The sequence below is a fragment of the Leptodactylus fuscus genome, chromosome 1, assembly GCF_031893055.1.
Source record: "Leptodactylus fuscus isolate aLepFus1 chromosome 1, aLepFus1.hap2, whole genome shotgun sequence".
Lineage (NCBI taxonomy): Eukaryota > Metazoa > Chordata > Amphibia > Anura > Leptodactylidae > Leptodactylus > Leptodactylus fuscus.
The window spans coordinates 220479747-220502942 of NC_134265.1; the positions used below are offsets into that span (position 1 = coordinate 220479747).

The window sequence follows — 23196 nt, forward strand, 5'->3', positions numbered from 1 at the left end:
TCTCTCCCCTCACATTACACCCATGCATTTCACATCTCCCACACACACAGTGCACACGGCACCCCTCAATGCTCGTCCCATTCCCTTTAATAGTCCTTGCAGACCGAGATGGTATGGACATTTGCATATAAGGTAAAGAGTTTCCTCCCCCTTCATTCCTTCTATGTATTACCCGTGATACCAGCCGTGGCCCTCTTGAGTGTTACATCCTCTTGTTTTTTGTGGCATCACGAACAGGATACTGCCTCCGTGTCTGCCTAAAGACTGTATGTTATTTCTGTAGAACTACTGCTCCCAGCATAACCCAAATCACCAGTACTCTCTACAAAGTGGGGGCGAAAGCCTTATCGAGACTGTGTTTTTGCATCCCATGCTGTGTGACTGTATATTCCACCATTTTGGATTGCCTAACTACTGGAGCAATTCATCAGGAGTATATATATATATAATATTATCCTATTAATATTATAAAGGTGAATGTTTGTGAGTTTGTGGGTTTGTGTGTTTGGATGTTTGAATGTTCGGATGGCTGAATGGATTTGGGTGAAATTTCACACACACCTACATATTTCCCACGAAAGGTGAATAGGCTACTTTAAATGTGGGTTACTCACCCCAAATCGCCACCGTCACCCTCCAAACACCCCTCCGGGCTCGGCTGTAGAAGCTGGGGGCACAGATGGGGGGACATGAGACTGGGGGGCAGGGATGAGGGGGAGAAACTGGGGGCAGAGATGGGGGGAGAAACTGGGGGCAGAGATGGGTGGACATGATACTGGGGGGCAGAGATGGGGGGGAGAAACTGGGGGCAGAGATGGGGGGACATGAGACTGGGGGCAGAGATGGGGGGAAGCTGGGGGCAGAGATGGGGGGACATGAGACGGAATACTGAACGCATTGACAAGCGGTGAGCTTATGAAAGCACATGGACCCCATAGACTATAATGGGGTGCGTTTGTTTCCCGTGCAGTGTCTGCGCAATTCATGCGGAGAGGAAAGTAGTTCATAATGTACTTTTCTCTCCGCATGACTCATGCGGACAGCGAGCAGAAAACAAACGGACCCCATTATAGTCTATGGGATCTGTGTGCTTTCATAAACTCACCGCTTGTCAATGCGTTCAGTATTCCGTTCGGGGGGGAGTCCCCATGCAGAATAAAGCTAGGGGAACTATTAGCCCCTCCTTATTAACCACTTCCGGACCGCCCATAGACTATATACGTCCTGGAAGTGGTTGCCTAGTTCTGCCAGGACGTACCTGTACGTCCACCAGAATACAGCAGCTGCACGGAGACCGTGTAGCTGCTTTCACTAGGAGCCGGCTGTAACTTCAGCCGGAGCTCCTAGAGAGATAGCAGGGAAGATTTATTACCTCCCCTGCTATCTCGATCGCTGTGTATACAGCACTCAATGAGCGCTGTATACACGGCTATGCACGCAGCCATAAATCAGCTGCCCTCTGACCCGGCAGACACGTGATCCGTCGGGCTCAGTGTCCTGCCAGAGCTGCTGGGTCCTACAGGACTCAGATCAGCTCTGTATACCATGTAGCAGTGTGCAAGAGGTTGGATTTCTCCTGTATCTGAGGTTAAATGTAGCAGCCCCAGTTATAGGAGAAATCAGCCTCCAGTACAAAAAAGAAAGTGATCAGATGTCCCCAAAGGTCTCTTATGACTTTATGGGGACACAATCTGGAAAAAAAATAAAATAAAAATATAATAAAAAAGTTTTTAAAAAAATGTAAATAAAATAATAAAAAATAAATAAATAATACGCTAATAAAACGCCGTTATTAAAGGTTATAGCCCCACCCCCGACGACACCATACAAAATAAAAATTACCGTAACGGAGAGGAAAAACTATTTTATAAAGTTTTTCAGTGACACTTTGTGTTATTAAATTTAAAAAAAAAATAAAATGAAAACCAGACACAATTTCCCTCCTATTTTGTTTATATTTTCCCAGATATAAAAAAAATTAAAACACATTTGAAAATAAAGATAACATAAAAATAAAGCCCTATGTGTCCCCGAAAAAAGACGCAAAAATTAGTTGACTGAGACATACGGGAAAAATGTTACAGACCTCAAAACCGCACATACATAATAAACCTAAAATGTGTCTGGTCCTGGACCACAAATTGGCCCGGTACTGAAGTGGTTAATAATAGTTCCCCCAGCCTTATTAAGTTACTCCCTATAAATACCGGTAGCTCTCTCTCTATATAGATATATTACACTTATAAGAAGAATCTATTATTAATAAAGCTATATATAATTAATAAGGCCACAGGGAAAACTGTTATTAATAAGGGGGCAATATATAAAATGAGGGTTTAGTATTAATAAGGCTAGGGGCAGTGGCGTAACTAGGAATGGCTGGGCCCCCCCCCCCCCCTGACCGACACGAACGACCTCGACCGACCCCCTCCTACGCATTCCTGCGCACTCTATTATGCCCCATAGTGGCCCCTGCACACAGCATTATGCCCCATAGTGGCCCCTTCACACAGCATTATGCCCCATAGTGGCCCCTGCACACAGTATTATGCCCCATAGTGGCCCCTTCACACAGCATTATGCCCCATAGTGGCCCCTGCACACATTATTATGTCCCTTAGTGGCCCCTGCAAACACTATTATGTCCCTCAGTGGCCCCTCCGCACAGTATTATCCCCCATAGTGGCCCCTGCACACAGTATTATCCCCCATAGTTTTCAGACCCCAGAGTATAATAATCAGAGACCCAGGGGGAGAAAAACATAAAAAAACACCTCTGTTACTCACCTATCTCCCGGCTCCTATGCTGTTGGCCTCCGAAGTAGTCGCTCTTCAATGACGTCAGACGTCACATGACCCGGGATGCAGGACCGGCCCATGTGACGTCAGACAACTAGGCTGAAGCCTGCACTGATCGTGAGGTAAGTAACAGTGTTTTTTATGTTTCTTACCTCTCCCGGGCCGCTGATCATTATACTCGGGGGTCCGAAAAGACCCCCGAGTATAATGATAGCAGCGATAGCGGCTGTCACCGGGCCTCTAATGTCCCGGGCCCTGTAGCAGCTGCCTCTGCTGCTATGGCGGTAGTTACGCCACTGGCTAGGGCAACTATTATTTATATAAGGGGGAGGGGCTATTTATAAGGAGGAACTATTAATAAGGCCAGCTGGGGAATTATAGTTAATAAGGAGGGATTATTATTAATGAGGCTGAGGAAATTGTTATTTATAAGGGGGGGCTATTTGTAAGAAGGAACTATTACGAATAAGGGGAAACTACTCCTGAAGGGGCGGGGGAACTATTATTAGTAAGGTGGCACTATTAATCATAAGCAGGGACTATTATTTATAAGGGGGCACTATAATAACTCATAAGACGGTAAAAAAGGTGGTGATTTCTATTGCAGAAAGGGGGGTTGTTATTACTGGGGGCAGAAAAGAGTATTATTAATTCACTATTTTAAAAGGAGTTTTGTAGCCGCAAACTGATTTTTGATACTGATGACTTTTCCACAGAATCCACAGGACAGGACATCAGTCTGTGATCTGTTGGGTCTGATTGTTGTAGCTGCCTCCATGTCCTGACAGTTTATAGTGGAGAGGATGCAGCATCACTACTATTCAAGTAATAGGACTGGCACAGCAGCGCCATCCTCTGTATAGTGGTGGTTCTGGGTAATTGCAGCACCGCTCCTATTATTTGAATAGTAGTGGTGCTGATCCTGTCCACAAGCAGCGTCTGGCACTCGGAAGCTGCTAGTACATCTGATCTGTGTAGGGTTCGGTTGTGGAACCCTGACATTATATACTGACATACTTGTATAGAGTTGTTGTTGGTCTATTCATGATGCGTATTGTTTGTTAATTGTCGGTATAGTGGTAATAATTCTCCCCAGTATAGCATACCTCCCAACTGTCCCGATTTCCGCAGGACATTCACAATTCCGGTGACATGTCCCGCGGTCCCGGTTGGAGGGAGGTATGTCCCGATTTCAACTCAGATCTGCGTCAGATTCAGCTCCTTGCTTCACCGCTGAACGCCGCCTACTGGCTTGTAGACGCGATGTGATGACGTCACATCGCATCTACAACTGTGCACCAGTGAGAGAGAGGCGCGCAGAGAGCAGCGGGGGAACGAAGGAGAAGGTAAATGTAATGTGGAGGTGGAACGTGAAACTGGGGGCAGATGAAGGAGAGGATGGCATGACACTGGGGGCAGAGATGTGGGGACATGAATCTGGGGGCAGAGATGGAGGGGACATGAATCTGGGGGCAGAGATGTGGAGACATGAATCTGGGGGCAGAGATGGAGGGGACCTGAATCTGGGGGCAGAGATGGGGGACATGAATCTGGGGGCAGAGATGGGAGGACATGAATCTGGGGGCAGAGATGGGAGGACATGAATCTGGGGGCAGAGATGGAGGGATATGAATGTGGGGGCAGAGATGGAGGGACATGAATCTGGGGGGACATGAATCTGGGGGCAGAGATGGAGAGGACATGAATCTGGGGGCAGAAATGTGGAGACATGAATCTGGGGGCAGAGATGGAGGGGACATGAATCTGGGGGCAGAGATGTGGGGACATGAATCTGGGGGCAGAGATGGGAGGACATGAATCTGGGGGCAGAGATGGGGGACATGAATCTGGGGGCAGAGATGGAGGGGACATGAATCTGGGGGCAGAGATGGAGGGGACATGAATCTGGGGGCAGAGATGGAGAGGACATGAATCTGGGGACAGAGATGGAGGGGACATGAATCTGGGGGCAGAGATGGAGGGAACATGAATCTGGGGGCAGAGATGGGGGGACATGAATCTGGGGGCAGAGATGGGGGGACATGAATCTGGGGGCAGAGATGTGGGGACATGAATCTGGGGGCAGAGATGGAGGGAACATGAATCTGGGGGCAGAGATGGGGGGACATGAATCTGAGGGCAGAGTTTGGGGGACATGAATCTGGGGGTAGAGATGGGGGGACATGAATCTGAGGGCAGAGATTGGGGGACATGAATCTGGGGGTAGAGATGTGGAGACATGAATCTAGGGGCAGAGATGGAGAGGACATGAATCTGAGGGCAGAGATGGGGCACATGAATCTGGGGGCAGAGATGGGGGACATGAATCTGGGGACAGAGATGGAGGGACATGAAACTGAGGGCAGAGATGGAGGGGGGACATGAAACTGGGGGCAGATGAAGGGTGTATATGAAACTGGGGGAGAGATAGAGGGGGGCATATAATTTACAGGTGACTGTAGGAGGATTATACTGTGTGCGGGCACATGAAAAATTAATGAGAATGGGCAGAGTCAACACAAAAGTGGGCGGGGCTAAATTTGTTGCAGTGCGCTACGCGCGCCGCACATTTTGTCCCTCTTTCAGTTCTTCAAAAGTTGGGAGGTATGGTATAGCAGTACATACATAGCAGTTTCACAAATTTATATATATCTTTACTATTTTATTTTTTGTATTCCTGATCTTTTCAGACTATATGAATGCCGCTGGAAGCGCAGCCCTGACTTCTGAAATGACTGAATATGATGGTGTTGGTATGTCAGGATATGTGCGTACCGCTTTTAGTTTTGGTCAGGGCCCCACTTTGTATAAAACCGGCCCTGTGTCCAGGAAGAACTTAAGTTGCTTGTATGAGGTAAAATAATTCCATGCTGTAATATGTACGGGAGCAAATAAACTTTCACACCATACTTCAGGTGGGGCCAGGATACACGTTATTTTTACTTGTGAATTTTCACTTACATTGCACCACCCCGGCTACATGTAACCCTTCCCCTTTCCTGCCTGCTTTGACGTGGATACAGCATATGATGCCTGATACTAACAGTGACAGGAGCTAGCGCCACCTACTGAACCACTGCGTACTGGACATTTACCATTTATTTTACCAGCCAGCATTGTCTTTATGTAACTACAGGAAGGAGCCGGAAGTGACGTATAACTCAGCGGACGTCGCTCTGTGGTGACGACATTGTTGTGAGGCCGGGACAACGTTGCTGTTGGGAGGACTGTTAGATTTGTGTTTTGCGTCAGAGAAGCTTCCAAGATGTCTATCGAGATCGAATCGTCCGAGTAAGTATGATACTGAAGCAGTGGTGCCGTCTGAACTGCCGCAGAGTTCCTGCTGGTAGGATGTGTCGTGCGCGGTCATAAGTGGTTACCGCCATTGAGGCTCAGCATCAGTGATGTGTCAGGAGCAGGACCCGCTCAGCATACACAGCTATCTAGGGGGTTGTCTGGTTCTGACAACTGATGAGTCTGCTTAGAACGTAATCGGCAAGTAGGTTAGTCCCACGTGACAACCTATAAAGCCCCAATAATTGTCTACATAGAGGTTGTCACCTCTATCATGTGATACCGTCAGTCTGCTATCACCTCAGTAGCGGCAGGCAGATATGGCATTCCCAATAGCTGGCTGATGACCCTGTGGAGAAGTCATTGAAGGACTTTGGTTTACAGCTGCCATTTTAGCATCAAATATATAGGGCACGTAGTGTGGAATTTTCCCTTCCATTATACACGCAATCCGTCACATGTGCTGACTAAAAAAAAAATCCTAAATTATTATTTTTTTTTTACATTAAAGGGATCCTATCATTCAAACGCCTTTTTTTGTCCCTAACACGTTGGCATAGCCTTAAGAAAGCCTATTCTTCTTCTACCTTTAAATATCTTCTCCGCGCCCCCATTCACTTGAAATCCTGGTTTTTGCAGGTATGCAAATGCATTCTCTCGCAGCACTGGGGGTGTCCCCAGCACTCAAACAGCAATGGGGGCATCCCCAATGCTGCCAGAGAACTCTCCTGCGCCGCCTCCATCATCTTCAGTAACAGGGTCTTGACCTGTCTTCTTCTGGGGGTTGGCTTCAAACTTCTAGGCCTAGGGCAAAGCCGACCGCGTCAAAATCCGCCTGCAAAAAACTCTGTGTGAACTAGCCCTTAAACATTATTGCAAATATAAATTTTAGAGTTTTGAAGATTTTCTCTAAATATCTTGTGGTCACAGTCTTGTTATCTTGATCAGTTGCCAGTGGATACGACCATAAATTTAGGAACTTTCTAAGGTCAGAAAATCAGCCATGACTTCCCTATTGTGGCCATGATATCTTCTGATACATGTAGTGTCCCTGTCTGACGGGCCCTGCTACATTAAGAAAATCATGGCTGAGTTCCTGACAAGCCCCTGACCATAGAAAGTTTCTGCGTTCGTGGTCGTATCCATTGGCAACCAATGAAGACAACAGACTGTCAGCACTAAGATGGTTTGGGAAAACCTCTAAAACTGCAGAACTTTTAACTACTTATATTTACAAAAATGTTTAAATTATCCACAAATATTCGGTAGATATGATTATGTTCATGGGAATACCCCTTTAACATTAATTAGTGTCAGTTGATGTCTGTTACGATAGGTGTCCATTTTGTTCTTTTTCTAATAGACATTATCATAACATATATCCAACTGTAGTGTGAACCCTGCCATAACACTCGGGAAATGGCTGTTTAGCCAGTCAGTGGCCACTGCTGTGATGCCCTGTCTTATCCACTGATAGTCTGAGCGTTATAGTCTGTTTGTTCAGAGGGACCAAGACGTATGAGGATAAGTGAAAAATAAATTATTCACACTAACTTCCAGAAAGGACTAATGCCTCATATTTCAGTATAATCTCCCTGCTTTTCAATACACTTCATCTAGCTTTGGCTTGAAACAGGCTCTTTAGGCAGAAATTTCACAGCATGAGGCAATAAACCTTTTTCACTTTTTTCACCACATACTCTTTGGTGTGCTGCCTGTTTTTTGGAGTTATATTGAACAGGACAGATACCCTGATACAACAACAGGAAAAAAAAGGGGCGTTACACTTTAACATCTAGTGTGTCCCCTAATGCTGTGCCAGTCACACTGTATCCGTATTAGTTGTGCTTATTCCACATCTTGCAACAAGTTAACAAACTTTTTATTTTTCACAGTGTCATCCGTCTCATCATGCAATATTTGAAAGAAAACAGCTTACACCGCACATTGGCAACGTTACAGGAGGAGACTACTGTGTCTTTAAATACAGTGGACAGTATAGAGAGCTTTGTGGCGGACATTAACAGTGGCCATTGGGATACAGTGTTGCAGGCTATCCAGTCACTAAAACTGCCAGACAAGACACTTATTGATCTATATGAACAGGTAAAGTAAGTTTTTTGTTTATACATGATGAAATTGTCACCTCAGATTATTTTTGCAATTGATACATTTGAAAACCTAGTTATTTTTAACATCTAGCTAGTAAGTCTGGAGCAAGACTTATGTGAATAGAGTTTAGCCTGTTATTTTGAAGTGGAGGGAAGACAAAAGCCAATTTTCCTCCTCATAGGCAAAATTCCCTTCCATCTCCATATCTGGGGATGATAATAAAGCCCTAGATCAATGGACAATCTCAGAAGTAAAATACCATTAAGTTGCAATATTTCATATTTTAAGAAAAAATAGCCCTCTTTTTAAATGTTCAGCGTCTACGATAAGGGATAGTTTGATGGATCAGTTGCACACTCCCTAAGGAGAGTTATTATCCCTTGATCCTGGTTTATAGTTTCTCACCCAGCCAAACTGTGATGATGAGATCCAATAGATCGAAACAGCGCTGTCCACAGCTGGGATTCTGTTCCTTTTGGAATAGAAATACTAGTTTGGCAATAATCCCTGCATCATGTTATTAGGCTTATTGAAAAAAAGTCATGCATGATGTTAGGGGGGGCTGTCCTAACAGGCAGTGAACAGAGGCACTGTTTTTCTTAATTACATCCTGGAAAACTGATTTGCATATTTTTACCATAATCCCCCAGTGGGGCGAAAATGGCTTGTAAGTCTCCATTCACCTGTGAAGGTGCACACTATCCCTAAGGAGTGTTATTATACCCTGATACACATTAACCATTATCAGTTAGTGTCCATTGTGATTGGTGTCCATTTTTTTTTTTTTTTATTTAATTTATTTTTTTATTGGACCCTATCATAACTGACTTTATCTAAGAGGTTTGAAGCAGGCAGACAACCTGCTTCAGGATTTTGACTCATTTCGGAATGGAATTTTGAAGGGGTTTTTAAAACAATTTTTGGCACGGCTTTTTCCCTAGAACACATGGTTCTGTTTCCTAAAACCTATAGTGGGTTGGGTTTTTTTTTTTTTTTTTGCATAAACCGCTTCTCTCATTTTCGGGTTTTTTGTATGTGCGGTTTTGAGGGTTTAACAATTTTATTATTTGGATTATTCAACTAATTTCTGCGTCTGTGTTCGGTGACATATAGGACTTTATTTTTATGTTTTCTTTATTTTTGCATGTGTTTTATAAAAAAAAAAATATAATATAAACAAAAGAGGAGGGAAGTCGTGTCTGTTTTTCACTCTTCTTTTTTTTTTTTTTTTTTTGTTATAACACAGAGTGCTACTAAAAACTTTTTTAAATAGTTTTTACTCTCCATTATGGTAATTTTTATTTTGTATGGCATTGTCGGACGTGGGGCAAGAACCTGCAAAAAAAAAGGGTGCTTTATTTGCATATTATTTAGTTATTTTTTTTTAATTATTAAAAATGTTTTTTCTTTTCACTGTGTCCCCTTATGGTCATAACAGACCTTTGGAGACATCTGGTCACTTTTTTTTTTTTTTTTTTGGGGGGGGGGCAGAGAGAACGATGATTCCCCTGTAGTCTCTGGTTGGTACATTTAGCCTCCTGCACATTACGATAGAGCTGATCTGGGTCACGTGATCGCCAGAGTCAGAGGGGAGCCGCTACAAGGCGGCGCTCATAGCTGTGTATACACAGAATGTCCTGGCAGGTTTGTTTTAAGGCAGTGTCACATTCGAGATTTTTCTATGCTGTATATGAAGTTGTGTAATGTTTTTTGCCATTTTATTATTATTCTCTCTAGGTTGTTTTGGAATTGATTGAACTCCGTGAGCTTGGAGCTGCCAGATCTCTTCTGAGACAGACTGACCCAATGATCATGTTAAAACAGACCCAGCCAGAAAGATACATACATCTGGAAAACCTCCTGGCTAGATCGTATTTTGACCCCCGTGAGGTATGTTATAGAATCTCATATGTTGTAAAATCAGCACCTTGTTGCACGTTTTTCATGCAAAGTGCTGCCACATTCCTCGCATTAATCTGTTAACGTTTTGTTTTTTTTGTGACACACTTGATATCTATGGGAGCAATGTTACATGCGACAGAAAACTGAGCAAAAAAAAAGTCACTTTGTAGCCAATTTATGGTATTGTAATGTAGTAGAAAACACATCACACACTTTTTGTGAATGCTGGAATCACATAATCTTTGTTGAAGAACATGTAAGTGAACAAACTGCATATATAAACCCATTCAAAACACAATTATAGAGAAAATCCATGTAACAGATCAATTATAACACAATGTTTTGATTGATTAATTACAAAAGTGCAATTGATTAAAGATTAAATGTGATCTGTGGACGAATAATATGCCATAAATAAAACATATAGCGTGCCAAAATATCACAGAGACATAAAAGGCTCATCACAAACCATTTTTCAAGTCCTACAGAGAAGAGTTAAAATGTGGAAGTAATACAGTGAAGAAGAAGAAAATAAGGGAAAATCAACCAAAATGTAGGAAGGAAGGGCAAAACAGAATGGGTGAAAATTAGGGGGGGGGGGAGGAAAGACAAACAGCCACTAGGTCCTTAATTACATAGTGACAGTCTAGCAATGGTGGATCAGGGCTATGGAAAACACATTGAAAGAAAGGTCAGGAGGTCCAAGAAATAATAGCAGATTGTACCTATGCTGTGCATGAGAAAGAAGGACCAACTTGTAAAGATTGCTATGGAAATGTGGGCTACTGAATAGTATAATGATATTGAAAAGATGGCATCTTAAATTACACATACTGGACTTGCTGACAAAAGTACTATGGCGTCTGTGCAGTATCGGAAACATTCAATGCACATGTAGGAAATTTGCAGTCCGATTTAATTGGCAAAGGTAAGGATTTTTTTGTTTGGGTGACTGCTGGAGAAATGTAGAAGGATATTGCTATTTGTGAGTTTGGTATAAAAGTTAATGTTGATGATGCCAGAGTTTTTGAAAACAAGTTTGTCGTAGGACCCCATATTACTTATGTCAGCAAGTCCTGTGAGTATTATTTAAAACTGTCCTACCTATCTCATAATACTATCTGACAGCCTACACACCTAGTGGCTGTCTTTCCCTATGGCATGTTATTCTTCCACAGATCGCAGATTTGTTACATGGATTTTCTCTATTACTGAGTTCTGGATGTAGATAGATACTTTTTGTTCACTTATGTGTTCTTCAATAAACCACGTGATTCCAGCATTCACAGTAAGTGTGTGCCGTAGTTTTCTATTACGTTTAGTATACAGGCTGAAGAACCCTTCCACTGGGACTACAAAAAGTAAGTGGTATCAGTGCTACTAAACAATTAAACTGGTAGTATGGCTTAGATTCAGTCACACCTGATTGGTTGCACAGGGGACATCTGTGAATTGTACACTGGATCACACCATAAATTTATGTTAAATGGAGGAGGGGAAATCCATTCAGGGGCTGGTTAACTCTGCTGTCAGACAGGAGATGACTTCTGTCATTCAGGTGATATAGGAAGCTCACAAACGGCACATCACTAGCTTTTGTATATGGTTTACTAGCCTCTGCCTGTGACTTCGTCTGCGTGTTGTTGGCGTCGATGATCCGCCTATATTCAGCAAATTGCTGCCGTCTATGGTTTGCTTGCTCCTGCGTTTCTGCAGCTCTTAAGATGTCCTGCTGCTGAACTTATTTCTCACACCGTGCCTGTGATTGTTCCGGCATCTCAGCAGCTCATTTGGACGCCATATAATGAGCTTGTTATTGACATCGATGATTTGCATGCTTCGGTGTTTCAGCAGCTCTCAAGCTGGCCTGCCGCTGAACTTGTTCTTCGCACCGTGTCTGTGATCGTTTCAGCAGCTCGCTGGGATGCCATATAATGAGTGTGTTGTTGGCGTCGATGATCCCCCTCAGCTCCACTTGAGGAGAACTCTATTGACTCTATTTGAACAATGGGGCAAATTTATCATGCCTTGTATTCCAGTTTTCTTGCAAACAAAGAATGAAATGCTGCAGACTTTTTCACAAAAAATGATGACTTCCTAAGATGCCATTCCTCATCAATCTGTCCTAATGTCTTTAGCTTCTTTCACTTGACTGATTTCTGATTCTTCCAGGCTTATCCAGATGGCAGCAGTAAAGAGAAAAGAAGGGCGGCAATAGCCCAAGCTCTTGCTGGTGAAGTGAGTGTGGTACCTCCTTCTCGTCTCATGGCTTTGCTGGGGCAGGTAAAGAAATATTTACTAAACAAAATAATGTAGACACCTGACCTTCACACACGCCAAATTTCAGCTTGCTGGACCTCCCATTCCCAAACTATAAGCACTTATTATAAAGTTGGACCTCCTTTTGCAACTGTGACTTTTTTTTTTTTTTTTTTATGGCTTTCTATATTGCAGTTTCTCTCTGGGAGTTTGTCTGTCAATTTAATAAAAGCGCATTTGTGGGGTTAGGCGGTGATGTTTGATTGGAATGTCTGGTTTGCAATCGGCATGACGGTTCATTTGAAAAGTGTTTTAGGAGTTCCTCCCCTTTGCACACCATGTCTTTTAGTCTTCCTTTGTGCAGTGTCACAGTCCAGCTGGAACAGTAAAGACCTTCCCAAAACTGTTCCCACAAACTTAGAACTATACACTTATCTAAAATATATCTGTAAGTAATTTTACTCTTCAGTATAAATAAGGGCCTTTTATGTCCTCAGTGTCTACTCCAATGGTGGCATGTTTTACACCAAGAAAACATTTGAGGCATTCAAGCAAAGTACCCCATAGTGAGAAAAAGTCCCAACTGAGTAGCTCTAAAGTAGTAGTCTCTTATGAATGTCATGGTTCCAACAGTTACCCACCTGTGAAACATAATGGCCCCCACATCCAGTGATGACTATATTACATGCAAGAACAAAAGCACACCAACACACAGGATTGAAAAAAAAAATATATTTTTTCTATTTCTATGTGCTTGTCGGTGTTTTGTTTTGACTTTTTGTTCAACTTCCACCAAGAGTTGGACCTTTGCTCAGGAGAGGTGAGCTGACTCTCTTTTTTTCCTTTTTTCATTACATGCCACCCTGCATGGTGCTCATGGCAGTAGGGGTTGTGCTTACTTTAGAAGTGCAATGAGCACTTCCATTGGCACTGAAGGAGGTGCTCATTACAGTTAGTGGCACCCCTAGAGCGAGTACAGAGCTGTATTCATTACTCACCAGTTTGATCCTCACCTCCTCTCTGTTCTGGAGCCTGCTTTGACAACAGTACTTGGCGCCTGGAGCAGAATGAATGCATCTCATCACTTGCTCCCGGGACTCCAAAAACTTCAACGAGCATCTCCATCAGTACTGCTGCAAGCGCTCATTGCTCTTCTAAAGTAAATATAGCACCTGGACAAGGGGGTCGTCCCACAAGCAGTGCAACATATAATATTACACCAGTGGTTCTTAGCCTTGGTCACATGTTGGGAACTACTGGTCTAAAGTAACCATTTTGTACACACTGGTTATTCATATTATATGCTATGAATGATGTATCTAGTACTGCAGGCACATAAATGGCCGAAAAAGTTTTGTTTAAAAAATGATTACTCTTTTTAAGGCTTTGAAATGGCAGCAGCATCAGGGACTGTTGCCTCCTGGAATGACCATTGATTTATTTCGTGGTAAAGCTGCTGTGAAAGATGTGGAAGAAGAAAAGTTTCCCACACAACTAAGTAGACACATAAAGGTAAAGCGATAAACGGATCTTCAGATTCTCCACATCGAGTTTGTGGAGTTTTTGTTTTATTTGTTGCATTTCACATGTCATGACATTTTGTACACCAATTCACTTCAAGGGAGATAAATTCAATGCAGATGCTTGTAAAACCCATATGTGAAAGAGATTCAGTACCGTTAAGGAATGTTCAAATGGTGGAATTTTTTCTAGCTGAAAAATTCAGGAACATGAAGCTGAATTTTTCTGCTTGACCAAATACTGTGTCAAATTCAGCATTCTCCTATTCACTTCATTGGGAGTGATCAGGTGGAATCTACCTGAAGATCGAATGTGACTCTGATTTTTTTCTACTAGCTGAATCAGTGTCTGCCTTCCATTGAATCAAAGGAGGCTGGTTTCAGGCAGAATTTGGAGCCGATATTGAGACCGAATCGGCCTCACATTCAGCACCAAATTCCTCTGTGTGGATATACCCATAAAATGATGTTTAGTAGGAAAGTATTCTAGGTATATTTCTTAGAGAACACACTATATTTTGTTGTATTTTTCTTTGAACAGTTTGGTCAGAAATCACACGTGGAATGTGCCCGCTTTTCGCCAGATGGCCAGTACTTGGTGACTGGGTCAGTGGATGGATTTATTGAGGTGTGGAATTTCACAACAGGAAAAATAAGAAAAGTAAGTAACATGTATATAACAGTATTTTTGATTTCTATTTGTGAAATAAATGAATGTCTTGGCAGCCACTTAAATGTAGTATTCGCCATATGAAATATAATTTTTTTACTAGTAGTGTAGCTCTGTGCATCTAAATAGATAAGATTAATGACCAGTCATTTCAGTGGTAGATGAGGGAATAACCTTTACCCATAGTGACTTTCAGAAAGGTAAAAGCTGTTGTCGCCCTAATATTCTTATATGTTGTTGTTTTAGGACTTAAAGTACCAAGCGCAGGATAACTTCATGATGATGGATGATGCAGTGTTGTGCATGTGCTTTAGTAGGGATACCGAAATGTTAGCAACTGGAGCACAAGATGGTAAAATTAAGGTATGTTGATGCCAATGAAATTTGTTTTCCCTACATTACCTTGTGCCTACACAGTATAAGGAGATGAAACTATTCTTTTCAATTCTCAGGTGTGGAAAATTCAGAGCGGACAGTGTTTGAGGAGGTTTGAACGTGCTCACAGTAAAGGTGTCACATGCCTTAGTTTCTCAAAAGATAGCAGTCAGATCCTCAGTGCTTCCTTTGACCAGACTATCAGGTGAGTTATTGTTTTCCAGCTTTTATACCACAGCAACACATTTCGAAAGTGAATGTTATAAAACTTACTAACTGATGGATGTCCGTTTACATAGTCTGTTTAAATAGACGATCGCTCCAGGTTTATAGCTGCCATCATGATGATTCTCATCTTTAAAATGAATCCAAGATCTTCTTCATAGCTCTAGCAGATTCTGAGTATTCGGCATTACTAGCAAGGACATACTACATACATTTTCTACTAAAGTGCCACTCTATCCAGATGTATAAATACATGGGCAGCAAGGAAAGAGTTAAAGGGGTGGTCCATGACCTGAAGATTTTATATATATATATATATATATATATATATATATATATATATATATATATATATGTGTGTGTGTGTATATATATATATATATATATATATATATATATATATATATATATATATATATATACTAATGCCCTATCCACATGCTGTGCAGAGCTCCATACTATGTAACAGTGACTCCAGGAACTGCAGTACCACTCCCATTGACTTGACGTATACTTAGTTCCAGCCAATTGTTGGGTGTCCAACATCTGAAACCCGAAGTGATCTAGTAGTGGTGGCCTATTCTGTGGATAGGTCATCAATATTAAAAATGTTCAGGTCCTGGACAACCCTTTATAATGGTAATTCAGCAGCTCTATTAAATAATAAATTATGACTTAACCCCCTAACAATCTCATTAAAAAATAAATCCTCCCAAAATTGTCACTTTTTTATTGCAGATTTTGAATTTGTCTGAAAATAAATCTTACTGAGACAACTGTGATGTCCTCTGTGTATTTTAACCCTTTAGAGAGCTATCATTTTAGCCTTTAACAAGTAATATTTAATCTCTCCCTGTATTCCCACTTTTACACAAAGCCAAGAGATAAACTGTCTCTCAGATGGATAAAGCAGATAAACGTTTATTCAGAATTAAGTTTACAGATGATGATAGATTTAGTTAACAAACTATGAAACAGAACAAAGAGACATAGCTATGGAGACCTCTGATAGGGCAGAGGAGTCTGGTAAGTCTCAAAAGGGGTTAAGTCAAATTTCTGGCAACCAGCCATCAGAATATCCCCTTAACATCACCGTCTTTCATAGAAGGATTAGCGTAATTCTACACATGACTTCTGGATAACTCTAAAGAACATTATGTGGCCTAACCGTCAGACACCGTCTTTGCCTTCTTTTAAATCGTGGCTCTAGCCCCCGCGACTCCAGAGTTATAGTCATTTAAACTTAGTGTCCCTGAATGTGTTCTTCTACTTGGAGTTAACTGTAATGAACTTTGCTCAAGCCCAAGGACTCCTATCAGCCTTCGCATAGAAATCTCCAAACAGAAGCTTGCTTGTAACCAATCTTTCCTTTTTACAACACCACTCTCAACTGAGTTTATAATGTTGAAGGGGTGAAATGGTCGGGAATAGAGTTTCCCTTAGTAGATGGGCTGTACTCCCATGGCTGACTTAATGGGCACAGTGCCCACTATGCCTATATATGTGTGTGAAGATTGATGTTTCTTTTTATCAATACTATATTATATGCTTTATGGTGAAGAGATGATATGGAAGCTCTACAGGTTGGCAGACTATTTACTCTAGTAGCGTCATTGTGGAGGGCATGGGTCTGTCTGCTTGTGTTTCTTAACATTTGTTTTCTTGCGTTACTTTAATGTTAATCTATTTTGAAACTTCAGAATCCATGGATTGAAATCTGGTAAAACCTTGAAGGAATTCAGAGGACATTCCTCCTTTGTGAATGAGGCTACTTTTACACAGGATGGTCACTACATTATTAGTGCTTCTTCTGATGGCACTGTTAAGGTATAGTAATGAACCTACAACCCCCAATAACACTACTGTCCCACCACCACCTGAACAGCTTCTCCCTTCACCTTCTGTCTCTATCCCTCTTCCCTCATAGATTGTAAGCCCTTGCGGGCAGGGCCCTCTACCCCACTGTGCCAGTCGGTCATTGTTAGTATTATACAGTATCTGTTTGTGTATTGTATCTAAACCCTCAAGTTTCATCAAGACAACCACTAAGATGATTAGATAAATCTTTAAAACTTCGTTAAATTTTTAATTACTTTATATTTACAAAAATGTTTTCCTGCTGACTTTCCCGACAGCGCCGTACTAGAATGGAGGATGTCAGGTGTTTAAAGATGGCAGCCGCTTGTGAGCCAGTCAGTCGCCATAGCTAATGTCCACGATCGGTACCCTTCTGGTGCCTCAGTCAAAGCTGATCGAGCCTGCAATAGAAATGCCAGTATTTTGTAATGCATTGCATAAGTGATCAGACCCCCTAGGGTTCAAGACTCTAAGGGGTCTAATAAATGCATAAAAACACATAGAACACACTTAAATACTGTGAAACACATACATATCAGGTATCCCTGGGTCCTAAAATGCCTGGTCTACAAATCTATAAAAATATTTGGGGCCACACGGTGGCTCAGTGGTTAGCACTGCAGCCTTGCAGCGCTGGAGTCCTGGTGTTCAAATCCCGCCATGGGCAAGAAGCCATCTGCAAGGAGTTTGTATGTTCTCCCCGTGTTTGCATGGATTTCCATCCCATATTCCAAAAAAAGACATACTGATAGGGAAAAATGTACATTGTGAGCTCTAGGTGGGCTTACAATCTACATTTAAAAAAAAATATATATATATATATATATATATATATATATATATATATATATATATATATATTTTTCCCATACAGTAAATGCTGTAGCGAGGAAAAAAATCAAAAGTGCCAAATCGCCGTTTTTTCACTGTTTTGACTCTGATAAAAATTTGAATAAAAAGTGATCAAAGCAATAGACATTCCCCAAAATTATATAGCTAAAAAGTACTCCTGGCCCTGAAAAAAGATGCCCTATGCATCCCCATACATGGTAGTATAAAAAAGCTACGGGTTTCAGAATATGGCGACTTTTAGAAACAAAAAAAAAAAAAAAATTGGCACAGTTTTGGATTTTTGTTATAATGGGTTAAAATGTAAATAAAACCATATAAGGGTGCATTCACACTACTAATACGCTGCCTGATTCTGAACGTTAAAACACGTTCAGAATCAGCGTGTATAAAGCAGTTCCCATTTATTAATTTCATTACATATACTGTGTTTATAGACGTATAGAAGATTAAAAATGAAAATCAGCATTTTGACACATGATGTTCTGATGAGAATATGTGACACATTTTTACCCGTCTCATTTTGTGCAGCAGCATTTCAGCCCTAATTCATAAATAAGTAAATTGGAGGGGCAGGGGATTAGAGACTGGCATGTTGTACGACTTTCTTTGTCTCCTGTGTTTCATCAGGAGTAGGCGAATCCTCCAGGGGAGGCCTTGTGTCTAGGCCACTTTCTGAAAAGTTCTGAGGCCAGTGGTAAAAAACTCCACTTTCATCTAATTTAGTTGCAAGTGAAATTAATAGTTGCAAATCACCAATTTCTGACCGTTTTTACCCCCAAAAAAAAAAAGATGAATGAATTCTTCCCGATTTATATTGTCATATGAATGGCATGACATTTTCTGTACCTTATACATTGTTTGTGTATTTTGTTGAAGGTTTGGAATGTAAAGACCACAGAATGCGCCAACACTTTTAAATCCCTCGGCAGCACTGCTGGAACGGACATCACAGTAAACAGTGTTATCCTGTTGCCGAAGAATCCAGAACACTTTGTTGTGTGTAACCGATCAAATACTGTTGTTATTATGAACATGCAGGGACAGGTAAGGGTCTAAAGAGCTGGAACATGGTTGGTTTGCCTATTGGTATTGGGGACTTGGTATCATTGTCAGTGTCCTAGCTGTGGTTTTTATGACTAGTCCACTACCATTATCATGGTTCTATGTATGGGATTGTGAGCCTGGGGCAAAACTCAGAACAGGTCCTTTACCTGTCCATTTTGCAGCCCGAGCTCACCGGAGAAAATGTATGGGTCAATGGAGACACACACAGTTATCATCTATGTGTCGTCAATTGCTTTTTACCATGGAGCTGGCACGTGTACACATTTATGCGCATGTAGACTAAGGTGACGTATGAGAAGGTGTGGAGTCAGTGGGCCAAACAGGTGACTCCGGCCCATGTATTTTTTACAGCTTGACTACAACTTGTTCATAAATGGCTGAAAGTCATAGTCAGACAGAAGCATTAAAGCTCCTATAATTCGGGAAACAAATGATTTAATCCCTATGAAAGTAAATATGCAACCAATTATGCCTCCAATAAATATATTTAATAATTGTATACTTTAATTTACAATCCTAAGTCATTTCCATTTTGAAGCTGGGATCAGAGTTGGTATCTCTTCCAATTCCATCCAAAACTGGTGCAATTTTACAATTCTACATACCTTGTGTGAACAAAGCCATCTTCCTGCCAAGTTGTTACAGTATATGTGATGATGTGACTCTCGTGTAGCTAAGCGCTGACTTGCATTTTTAATGCCGTTTAGATTGTAAGAAGCTTCAGCTCTGGTAAGAGAGAAGGTGGTGACTTTGTGTGCTGTACATTATCGCCCAGAGGAGAGTGGATCTACTGTGTCGGAGAGGATTTTGTGCTGTACTGCTTCAGCACAGTCACCGGCAAACTGGAGAGAACTCTAACTGTAAGTTCTTTTATGGTCATGCTTTTACTGTGTAAACACTCACAAAGCAATACTTTATATTTATGTGTACATGTCAGACATCTTTGTAAACACAGCACAGCCATACATATTGTAAGAAAGCGGTAGTGCTTTGTGTACAGCAGGCAACCGTAAATGGCATTGACTTTGAGAAGGGATGAGGAAAATAGGAATATAGTTCTTTACTTTGGTAATCCTACCCATAAGCCAGCAAGCCCTGGCAACATGAATATTGTACTGCTCAAAACTGGACAAGATAATGAACATGACTACCGAGCTAGGGTGTATGTCACGAGCAAAGTTAGGGCTTTTTCACATCTGCATCCCGGCCTCCGTTTTGCAGGTTTCCCTTTCCTGCCTGAAACTGGACAGGAAACGGAAACTTGCAGGCATTTTTCAAACCCATTCATTTGAATGGGTTTGAAAAGTGTCCGTCCGTGAGTGCCAGTGAGCATTTTGTGCGCTCTGCAGTGGAACCGTTTTTTTTTTTTTTTTTTTAACCGGACACAGAGTCGGACATGCAGGACTGTGTCCGGTTTAAAAAACTGGTTTCACCGCGGAGCGCAAAAAACACTCACCAGCGCTCACGGCCAGACTCGGTATCACAGGTTCCTGTCTTCTGCAGGAAGACCCGAACACTGGTGTGGACTCAGCGTTATTCAGTTTTTATTTAAACTTTTCCATGGATGCATCAAAATTTCATGATCTTTATTTTATTTGTCTAGGTGCATGAGAAAGATGTTATTGGAATTGCCCATCACCCTCACCAGAATTTGATTGGTACTTACAGTGAAGACGGACTTCTAAAACTTTGGAAACCATAATAGAAGAAAATGTGATGTGGTGGAAAGAGACTGTTTGGATGAATAGTTGGGGGGGGGGGGGGGGGGGTGTTTGTGACTTTTCATGTGGTTATTCTTTTCTAATGCAATATACATTTAATGTGAAAATTGCAGTTGTATCTCATGTCCAGATATACATAATAACTTTTTTTTTTAATTTCTATTTAGAAATACCGCAAAATATAAGTGATCAATGTAGTCCCATGTCGCATTTTAAAATGGAATTTTTTTTATTTAAAAAAAAAATATACACATTCAAATTAACAATCTGCTTTTTCTTCTAATAAGCACAAGTTGTCTTAAAGTATGCGTTTGCCCCAAATTGAGAAAATCATACGCTCAACACCAAACTATTACATTCTGATAGGCGCGTAGTAAATGCACAGTGGTACATTGCAGCCCCTTTATTCTCGTGGTTGAATTCCCACCTATAATAAGGTGATCTCATATTTAGCAATATCCCATGATTTACTGTTTTAGAATACCACTTCACGGACCATAGTTACAATTTAATTTGGGAGTGTACTCAAAAGGGAAGGGCCTATAAGTCACTTTAATACTTGAAAGTCTCGTTCTTTACATAATCTCTGCATTCCTATTTGATGAACTAACTTGAATCACTATTCTCATTAGTACATTTCTCACAGAAAGCTTTAGACATATGAGCTCAAACAGATGTTTCTCATATGTCCGCTATATCATGGGTTGTCCAGGCCAAAATGGACAACCCATTTAATTTCTTTTTTTTTTTTTTTTGTTTAATCAGCCAAGGGCAGTGAAAAAAAAAAAAAAAAACCCTCCCCTTTCTACGGTGCTCTGGTTCCTCCTGGTGTTGAGGTATGGCGGACGTCCCAGCCACATGTGACTGCTGAGGACAATCAGTGGCCTCAGCGAAGGGCATGCGATGTCACTACCTGTGACATCATGGGTCTGTTCCTGAAGTCACTGATCGTTTAATCAATGGCTTTAGCAGAACTCAGGAAGAGTCCCATGAGAATACACTGGAGCACCGGGGACAAGTGAGCAATGATTTTTTTTTTGTGTCATCTCCCCCGCCATATGTAAAATAAAATAAATGAATGAATGCCTGGACAAACTCTTTAATGGGTCTCTCCATCAGTATTTAAGATACCTTTGATATGAGTTAATGATTACCACCACTTAAGGAATCTTACATTATAGAATATAATTTTTCTACAAGACAGATGGTTACAATTAGCAATTAAGAGAACAAACCTTACTAATATTATAAATGTGAAAGTTTGTCTGTTTGTTACTCGTTTACACAAAAACGGCTGAACGGATTTGGATGAAATGTGGCACATAGATAGCTTGTAACCTCGATTAACACACAGGCTTTTTATCCCAGTAATTGACATGGCTTCATGACTGAATTTATGTTCATATACTATATTACACTGCTCTTGGCAACAGTACTATTTCAGCTAATTGCAGGTTGCTGATAAAGCCTGGTCTGTTATTTCTCTATGCAAACACACAGCTAACACGAAGTCCATTGTGTACCAGCATCTGCATATTATCTGATCTGCTCCAGGCAGCGTGCTGACAAACATGCCGGGAAAAAGAAAATCTAATTTGTCGCAAAATTCTAAAACAGCAAGAGCTATGAAGGTAGCCAGAAGTCAACAGACTTTTCCTCAAGTGGAGCTCAGGGGGGTTATCGACGCCAACAACGCTTTCATATGGCATCCCAGCCCACTGCTGAGATGATGGAACAATCACAGGCACGGTGTGAGGAACAAGTACAGCGGCAGGCCAGCTTGAGAGCTGCCGAAAGGCCGGAGGAGGTGAACCATTGACTGCAGCAATTTACTGAATATAGGCAGATCATCAACGCCAACAACACGCAGGCTAAGTCGCAAGCATAGGCTAGTGCTTGCATATATAAAATACTAAGACTTAGAGTATATATTTTGGATAATGTAATAGAATGACATAGCTGCGATATATTTTGTCATCCTAGCACAGGGGTCTGCTAATCTTCTGTGATCGTTCAATTTTAGTATATGTGCAACCAAGCAAGCACCGGAAGGCAGAGAGGACAGATGAGCTCAGACTGGCCGAAGGCATCTGTTTGTTACAGAGGGACTGTGGGTGGGGACCAAGGGGCAAAGTGAATCTACATGGGGTAGGGTCCAAGCAGAAAAAAAAAAAAAGTATTCCAGGGGGTTAACCTACTGGACCATCTGAAGCATGTCCTATTGCCGACTAGAGATGAGCGAACACTGTTCGGATCAGCTGATCTGAACAGCATGCACCCATAGAAATGAATGGAAGCACCTGTGACGCCGGCCGCCGGCAAAGTCAGCGTCACAGGTGCTTCCATTCATTTCTATGGGTGCGTGCTGTTCGGATCGGCTGATCCGAACAGTGTTCGCTCATCTCTATTGCCAACTGCTGCAGTGGAGGCTGTGCAGAGATTGATCCCCAGGAATTCTGCCTCTACAGGAGCAGAAATAAGTATGAGAAGAGCAGCAGGAGCTGCAGAACAGAAAAAAATAAAGTTTCTGAAGACAAAAGTCTAT

General features: G+C 41.6%; 1 protein-coding gene and 1 non-coding gene across 2 annotated transcripts; one reads left to right on the forward strand and one right to left on the reverse strand.

Moving 5' to 3' along the window:
• Positions 1-5938: 5938 nt before the first annotated feature.
• On the forward strand, positions 5939-20668 carry SMU1 (SMU1 DNA replication regulator and spliceosomal factor). The gene is made up of 12 exons (XM_075282650.1): positions 5939-6090; positions 7989-8199; positions 9943-10095; positions 12280-12390; positions 13750-13878; positions 14428-14547; positions 14803-14919; positions 15009-15136; positions 16857-16983; positions 18742-18909; positions 19638-19790; positions 20534-20668. Exons 1-12 carry the CDS (start codon positions 6065-6067, stop codon positions 20630-20632), a joined length of 1542 nt encoding a protein of 513 aa, XP_075138751.1. The 5' UTR covers positions 5939-6064; the 3' UTR covers positions 20633-20668.
• Positions 20669-22595: 1927 nt separating this feature from the next.
• On the reverse strand, positions 22596-22697 carry LOC142190925 (U6 spliceosomal RNA). The gene has a single exon (XR_012714568.1). It is a non-coding gene; the product is annotated as a U6 spliceosomal RNA (small nuclear RNA).
• Positions 22698-23196: the final 499 nt, after the last annotated feature.